Source organism: Pezoporus flaviventris, unplaced genomic scaffold, assembly GCF_033815535.1.
Source record: "Pezoporus flaviventris isolate CSIRO_AGI_PZ_B2104156 unplaced genomic scaffold, CSIRO_AGI_Pfla_v1 ptg000035l, whole genome shotgun sequence".
Taxonomy (NCBI): Eukaryota; Metazoa; Chordata; class Aves; order Psittaciformes; family Psittacidae; genus Pezoporus; species Pezoporus flaviventris.
Genome location: NW_026892583.1, coordinates 4,296,731 through 4,305,344, shown reverse-complemented (window position 1 = coordinate 4,305,344; position 8,614 = coordinate 4,296,731). Strand labels below are relative to the sequence as shown.

The window sequence follows — 8,614 nt, the reverse complement described above, 5'->3', positions numbered from 1 at the left end:
CCGCAGCACCTCTGGTGCAGATATTCGGTGGGGTCTAAAATGTGTCTGTTTTAGGCAGAGCCCTATTTCGACAGCGGGGGAGCGGGGCAGAGAAAGGATCCAGGCTTAGATATTTGCCAGTGTGATGCTGTAATCTGGGGGTGGAAGGAACTTGTCCTTCACCTCCACTCAAAGCCCATGGTCAAAGCAGGCTCCCAGCCAAGCCAAAATCCCAAAGAAACCAGGAAAGAAGAAGAGAGCCAGGAGAAAACTTCATTAGCTATTTCTTACACACTATTCTTCCACTTACACGCCCCATAGTCAGATTATCCAGGCTGGGGACCAAGTATGCCCCAGATGCAGAGGAATTCTGAGATGTAGCTGAATTTATTAGCTGATGGGGCACCTGCACTGCTTCCAGAAACAGCTCAGCTCTACAAAGCCCCAGGCTTTGATGTGCTCTGTGGCACAGAGCCTTCGCAGAGGTCCTGATGGACCCTGCTGCCTCTATAGACAGCTGAGTCAGCATGACTGCTCCAGCACCCTGGCACCAGGCAAGCAGAGGCTGAAGAGCCCAGGCACTGCTGGCTTTGCTCAAGTTACAGGGCTGATTTGGATCCATCTGGGAATTAGCCCCTTCTGGGCTGAGCTCCAGCAGACTCTGCATGAGCCCCCCATGTTCTGGGGTCCTGGAAGGTGCCTGAGCTGGGTGCAGCTGGATCCAAGCACTCTCCATTTGGTGATGGAGGATGGCACATGGGGCAGTATTGGAGCATCTTTGCAGCAGCTTGGGCCAAAATAGCTGGCACAGAACCACCTGGACCAAAACTGTTCCCATTTTGCACTGACACCAGGCCACCTCCGCATTGGTGCTCCATGTTTTTTCCACGATGAGACTGCAGAGACATTTATTATCCTGCACAACAGAGAGCTACAGCAGCACTACCCTGCCATGGCCATTTCTCTGTGAACCAGAGAGAGTCTGGAAAGATGCTGAATCATAATGGGACGTACTGGTGCTTGAAAAGGGTGTTATTTGGGGACATTATTAACAGATTTCTCTATTCTCACCCTAATTCGTGTTTACTATCAGCAGAGAGAGACACGATTTGGCTGTTATGATCTGGTAAATCAGGCTTAGATTTTGCATTGGCCTCCTTCTCCTATATTAATTATCAGCAAATATGGTGTGACAGCTGAGATCTGCTGTTACCAGGCAGTATTTGCAGTTCAAACATGAAACCTTGAAGGCTCAAGCTAATTTTGCTGAGATACACAGCAAACCAGAGGAATTGCCAGTAGGTCCAGCAGAGTAATACTGTTGTGACAGGAGAACCCTCCTGGGTTGTTGGTCCCTTCTTGGATGCCCTTGTGGGGTCACACTGTCTGCATGTAGGCTGAGTCAACAGACACAACATATATGTATGGGTCCGGGTATATATGTGTGCTTGTATATATGTGTGTGTGTACATATGTAAAGCTAGATTGGTGTCTTGACTCATAAACCCCATACTTCATATGTCTGTATCAGGGGCACTTCTATTAACTGGAAATGAGATCTCCATATGCATAAGGAACAATAAATCCTTAAATACACTGGAATGACCTCACTGCTGATCTGGTTTCTTCTGATGTCCCATTCCAGGTAGTAGAATAAGCCCTATTTCTAACCCCAAAGGGGTCTCCTGAAGACCAAGAAACACTAAAACCTGGCAATGTTTTCTGCTGCTTCATTCGCTATCCTGCATGACTTACAAAGGGCCTGTTATCACACTAACGCACTGGCAGGTACATCCTGGTCTCTTGTGTAGCCAGGAAGTGCAATTTATGCTGTCTCACCACTAAGTTTGACCTATACCCCAAAGCCTATTACTCTCTCATCAGCCAGGCTGCTTGTTATCAGCCAATTTGCTTGCTTTCAAGTAGGTCACATAATTTAAGGGAGAAGGGGAGAGTTCTCCCCTGAGAGGAGCATATTTTAAAAGGTTTCCTATTCACATGGGAAAGGATTAAATAAGATGCAGGAGTGCATGCATGTGTTTGTGATGCCAGCAGGCAGACAGGCACCTTGCAGGACATGGGGGCAAGGACACTACCACCAAGACAGATTTCCCAAGACAGGCATCCATCAAGGCTGCTTATTTTCCTGCTTCAGACCTCCACTAGTGATAATTGTTTATTTTGAAGGCACTTGGGGAACATAAAGCAGCACACGCCTCAGCCAGAAATAATCCTTTGCTAGCTCTTCACAATACCTGCTATCGCGTTAATATATAACCAGGCAGGAAAAGCCTTAGGTCTTGTGCACGTAAGGAAGTGAATTGCTGCTGCTATAGCATAATGAACATGTTCTGTGAGGAAGTGAAGCGTATTTATCTTCTCAAAATGAACAGGTTAAAAGGTAACTTCAATTGCCTGTAAGCACTTGTTTGTAAAAGATCCAGAGGTTGAAATCTTGGACCAGGCAACTCCAAGCATAGAAAGAAATGTGCTTTATTTAGTGGGAAATAACCAGCCATTGGAATAATACTGCTTGTGCTCTGTTGAATTCAGTGTCCCTGGAAGTGTTTTTAACCAAGACTGATTTTTTCCTCCCAGAAAGAAAAGATCACTTTAATTCAAGCAGGAATAAATTCAGGGAAGGCCAAGCCTGATGCTGTGCAGGAGGCCAGGCTACATTGCCACAAAAGCTTCAATTAGCATTATAACCTGTCTGTTACCACCTTTACTCTGAAATTTCTAAACCACCTACAACTTTAAATCCCCCACCCTCCAAAGCACAGCATCCCTGCGAGGCAGATAAGCAGGCATAGCTACGGCAGAGTAACTCTGCCAGTCAGCTTTTGCACCTAGGGAAGCCTTTACTCCAAGCACTTGTCAGAACCATTGCCATGCTGTAGGACAAGCTCTGGCTAGGGAGATTGACCAGCACAACTATCACAGAACTACCTGATTATTCGAGAATAAATCACTTTTATTTTGGAATACACTGTCAACACCGGGGAGTTATATTGGCAGAGCTGAGAGAGCTGTTCTGGTCAATTCTCCCATACAGACGTGCTATACATGTGTAATGAGGCTGGAGAATAATCCCCCAGGAGAAGCAATGGACTTTTTATTGATTGGGATACTTTAAACTTGTGCAGGACAAAGCAATCTTCTGTGTGCTAAATGAGCGGACAAGATGGAATTGAGGGTTGAGATTTTTTGCCATCTTTAATTTCTGTGTTTAGTTTAGAGAAGACATTTTGAACGACACTAGCAAGTGCTGGGGGAGTTGAGGGGAAAGATCTATATCTGGCTCTGATTCTGCCAGAGGCGCTGTCATACTTGCAACCTTAGTGGTAGGAGAGGTCATTTCTTTGAAATTCAAGACAAATGTATGATGCAGAGAGCTGGGCCAGGCGCTGGAAGGAGGTAGATGGGTAGGGATGCAGTATAGGAAGCTTGCAAGGAGTAAGTGCTAGCTGTACTTCTAGCATCAGGATCAAAGCACAGCTGAGCTGGAGGGTACACTGGCCAGTCATTTCCAGGACATCAACAGCAGCTTTCCCTGCCTTGATGCCAGCCTCTCTTCAGAGTCAGGATCTTTGCTGTTTCCACAGCAAGAGGTGCAGGCCTGCTCTCACACTCCATGTGTACTTGGTTAAGCACTGCTGTGGCTCTCCCAGAACTCACTTGGGATTGCAAGGGCTGAAAAGGCACCTGATAGCCCATCACAAGATGCAGGGGTGAGATGCTGCTCAGCACATACTGATCGCACTGCAGGGCACCTGGGCAGTCCAGAGCAAATACCCAGCCACCAACTTTCTTTGTCCAGAGGGAATGCGATTCCCACCAGCGCCCAGGTGCTCTTTACAAAGGAAGGGTTATGAGGGAAAGTGACATCCTATACTAAATCACTGATGCAGCTGGGAGGAAAAACAACCAGAGGTTTGAGAAAAGCACATTATGCTAAAGCATCTTCCAGCTGCAACTGGTCTAATGAAATATGTAACTTGTCTCCCTACAACCTATGCTTCTGTCCTTCACAACTGCAAGACCATAGCTGCTCCGAGGGCAATTAATATCACTGGCCTTGACTCCAAAACCCCCTTAATTGTGCCCCCTGCGAATTGCTGGGCTCTTTGCAGCAGTCTCAGCAGGAATAAGGAGCAGGGGATTGTACTGACAATGTCTGACACAGTTCACTGCAGCCTCCCCTGCCACGTGGAATCTGGTATTCATTTCAGTTTATTTCATCCTGTCCAGCAGTTCGGTTTCACAACACACTAGAGTTTGGTACTGAAAAGGCTCCTTGGTTATAAATCACCTTTAAGAGAGGGTGGGACCTTTTGGCATGTGAATATGGGCAGATGGGTCTTTTATATCTGTAATGGTGATTTGGGACTGCGAGATAACTGCTTTAGCAGAAGAGTGTGTGCAGCTTACCTAGGATACCTTAAAAGTAGTTCCTGCATTGCTTGCAGCGTAGCAGGGTGATGTAGAGTTGAGCACAGGTTGCACATCAGTACCAGAGCAGTTGATGGCATTGGCAGTGACATTCTCCTGGTTAGGTTTCAAAGTTAATGCTGCAGGAAGGGGGATAAAGCAGCCGGCCCTTGCCTGTACCATCCTTATGAGCTGCTCGCAGGTGTCACACCAGCATCATTCAGGTCGTGCCGGAAAGGTTTTATTACCTCCACAAAACCGCAAGCTTTATTTCTGTTATAAGGGTTAGAGAAGAGAGCACAGGCCTGCACTCCATGGTAGGCTGTGGGCAACATCCACATTAGCAAATCCCTGCACGAGACGCAGATCGCATCTGCTCCAGCACATAACGGGCACCGGTACGAGCCGTTAACCACCACCACCTCCTGCTGCGCCGCAGCCCTTCCCCAGCGGCCCCCGCACCAGAGCCCTTCACTGCTGGCATAAGCGGCCGCGCTCAGCTGCCCCTTCCCGGCTGCCACCGGCCCCAGACCCCGCCGCGAGGCCATGGCGGGGCCCGGGGTGGGGCGGGGCTGTGGGGCCGGGCCGGGCCCGCCCCCGACGTGGCGACGCGGGCGGGCAGGCGCGGAGCGGAGCCCGCGGGGCGTGAATAAAGGGCGGCGGGCGGGGCCGCGGCGCTCCGGGAAGCGCGGGGCCGGCGGCGGTGCCGGGTGAGCGGGGCTGGTGGCGGAGGGCCCTAGGCCGTCACTGACCACCCGCGCCCGCCATGCCCAGGACGCGGACGGGGATCCTGCGGATGGCGCTGGGCGGCGGTGGCGGAGGCGCCGACCCGCTGCTGCCGGCGGAGGAGGACGCCGAGGGCCTGCGGGCGCCGTTCCTGCTGCGGGCCCTGCGTATCGCCGTGGTGGTGTGCCTGTACTGGTTCACCTCCATCGCCATGGTGTTCCTCAACAAGTACCTGCTGGACAGCCCCTCGCTGCGCCTCGACGCGCCCCTCTTTGTCACCTTCTTCCAGTGCGCCCTCACGGCCGCCCTCTGCTTGGGCCTCAGCCTGGGGGCGGCCTGCGGGCCCCTCTGCCCGGGCCTGCCCACCCTCCGCCTTGACCCCAAGGTGTCCCGCAGCGTGCTGCCCCTCTCCATCGTCTTCATCGGCATGGTCACCTCCAACAACCTCTGCCTCAAGCATGTCGGTGTGGCTTTCTACAACGTGGGGCGCTCCCTCACCACCGTCTTCAATGTGCTGCTCTCCTACCTGCTCCTCAAGCAGACCACCTCCCTCTACGCCCTCCTGGCCTGCGGAGTCATCATAGGTGAGGGGGAGCGGGAGGGGGCTGCACCCACACTGCTATGGCCTCATAGGCTCAGATGGAAGTGGATTGCCTTCCCCTTGGGAAGGCATCCTGCCCTGCATGGCAGCTCCCTGAGGTGGGATAGCTCAGGGCTTGTTCTTTGCACTGCCCCTGGCAACCCAGTTTGCATGTGTGGAACATCTAGGTAACTCATAAAGAAAGGGCATTACTCTTCCTTTGACCATGACTCCCTTTTTCCTTTGAGCACTAAAACCTGTCTGGTCTCCAGTTAATTTTAACTTGCTTTCCCTTCCCCACTGCTCCTCCAAAGGCCACAAAACAGCAGGTGCACTTTTCCCTGTTCTCAAGTGCTTGCTTGTTAATTTCTGTAACAATCAGTGGGTGCCACCAGAACAATACAATGGAGCCACCCAGTTCAAACAGGCTGAATGTGTTGTGATAAAGGTTACCCGATCAAGCCAAGCATAAAATACCACCAGAAGATCTGGTTGTGTGGTTAGGGTGTTGGGTGGGGCATGGACTGGCTTAATAGGAACTGCTTCAGAGTGTTTTGTTCCAGAGGCATCGGTAATGCCAAAAGCTGCTTTCCATTGGAGGGTCATTTAGATGCCAAGAATGGTGAAATGTTGGCTTCATTCCAGGTAGACGTGTTCACTTTGGTACTTAGACAAGCAGATGGACTTGGATGGAAATGAGAGAAGAGAATCTCCTCTTCATAAAAGAGGTTCATCCAAGTGATGCCAGCAATTGACTCCAGCTAGTTTTGTGTTCAGGTATTGCCCAGGACTATGGTGTGTGCCAGCCTTATGGGGTTTCTCCAAGACTTTGACCCCTGGCTCTATCTTTTGCAATGAGAGCATTGCCTGTATGCCTGTGACAGAACAGCCAAGCATTCTCTGTGGCCTGACACAAAGCCTTTCTTGTCTGTGCATTGAACCCATTTGTAGTTGGGCTTGGTTTAAAGCACTTTAGCTACTTTGCAGGCAACTTCACAGATGGCCTCCAACCCGAAGCAGCTAATGGAAAGGCAGTGCTGTGCTCCTTCAGTAGTTCATCTCCCTTTTTAAGTTTTGCTTATGATCTGGATTGGAAGAGGTCTCCTCTGTCCTGAGGATGCAAAGCCTGTAGCTCCTGTTCTGGAGGTGGTTAAAGAGTGCATTACCCATCAAAGTGTAATATGTTGAAGATACTGCACTCAGTTTCTCCCTTGTGATCTTTTTTTTTATCGAGCTTCTTAATATTACATCTGTGTGTTTACTATCTTTCCATGTTCTTTTCTGACCTATCTTTTCCTTCCTGTTAACAGCAAAGCCTGTGAGGCCTTTTCTTCTTAAACCTTGAGGATTATTTTTTGCTATGTGTCAGTGTGCTGCCTTTTCAATTAAAACAACTATCTCCTAAAAATTACCGATAGCCTGAGAGTAGCTTTAATTCCTGGCTCTTTGGAATAATAGCTGCTAAATTCATGCTGCCTGCTCAGTGTGGGAATCAGTCCTCTGAGACTGAATGATAGCACAGTAAATTACCCAAAATAAATCATGCTCCCAAAATAAATCTTCCCAGGACACTAGTTATGACACCTTGTGGGTTCGCTTTATAGAAAGGGGAAACACTTAAGCCTGTCTCTGCTTGTGGTTGTGGTTGTTCAGTGTAAGGTAGGTGATGAATTGCTGACTGCGTTTTGAGTCCTTCAGCAGTAGTTCAGGTGGTGCCTGATTATTCATGTTTTTTGGTTGCAGGTGGCTTCTGGCTGGGTGTTGACCAGGAAGGAGCAGAGGGCACTCTGTCATGGACAGGTATATTCTTTGGGATCTTGGCAAGCCTGTGTGTCTCACTAAATGCCATCTACACCAAGAAGGTGCTGCCTGTGGTGGATGGTAGCATCTGGCGCCTGACCTTCTACAACAATGTCAACGCTTGCGTCCTGTTCTTCCCCCTCATGTTGCTACTGGGAGAGTTTCGCACCCTCTACCACTTTGACAAGCTGGGGAGCCCCAGTTTTTGGGGAATGATGATCCTGGGGGGAGTATTTGGCTTTGCCATCGGTTATGTGACTGGACTTCAGATTAAGTTCACGAGCCCACTCACCCACAATGTGTCTGGAACAGCCAAGGCCTGTGCCCAAACAGTGCTGGCTGTAATCTACTTTGAGGAGACAAAGAGCTTCTTGTGGTGGACGAGTAACTTGATGGTTCTGGGGGGCTCCTTTGCCTACACCTGGGTGAAAGGGCTGGAGATGAGAAAGGTACAAGAAGATCCTAACGTCAAAAACGGTGAAAGAAATGAGACTGGTGTGTAGGCAGCTCCTGCACCTCCATTTCTGTGCCCGGAAGGTTACCCTTTGGTGGTCCTTTCCTCCTGGGGAGAAGAAGAGCAAGGAGCAGGAAGAAAAATGACCTGCCAAGTGTACAGGGAACTGTGTCAGGAACCAGAGCCAAAGACCTGACTGGATCAAGTTTTATCCGTGGGATCTCACCCTGTGTCAGAGTTGGCGAGAGCATGTGTTGTAGACAGCAATCTTTTTTTGTGATCATTTTCTAAAATCAATGTTGCTATTGACCTACTCTGGGCAATTTGCATCTCTGGGGGAGGGTGGGCTTGTAACAGAAGCTCAGATGGGAGCTTTGTGTACTTGGGATTTTAGAATTAACTGAATGAATGCAGTCTGAAGCTATAAAATCCTGAAGCTCCACCTAAGGAAGAGGCAGATAGCCAGGCTGTTGTGGGTAGACTCCAGTAATCTGTTCTGCTGTAAAAGGATTGGCAACAGTCGTTCTTCTTGTTGCCCCATTCAGTGCAAGGGATGGGAAATTCCCTCCCTTCTGGTTCTGTACAAGCCCAAGCAGCAGCAGTGCCTCCAAATCTCCTTTTCAAAGAGTTGGTAGCACATCTTG

At 49.6% G+C, this 8,614-nt stretch overlaps 1 protein-coding gene across 1 annotated transcript; it reads left to right on the top strand.

Moving 5' to 3' along the window:
* Positions 1-5,114: 5,114 nt before the first annotated feature.
* On the top strand, positions 5,115-8,611 carry SLC35C1 (solute carrier family 35 member C1). Its single transcript, XM_061462277.1, has 2 exons — positions 5,115-5,720; positions 7,460-8,611. The coding sequence occupies exons 1-2, from the start codon at positions 5,177-5,179 to the stop codon at positions 8,017-8,019; spliced, it is 1,104 nt and encodes a 367-aa protein (XP_061318261.1). The 5' UTR covers positions 5,115-5,176; the 3' UTR covers positions 8,020-8,611.
* Positions 8,612-8,614: the final 3 nt, after the last annotated feature.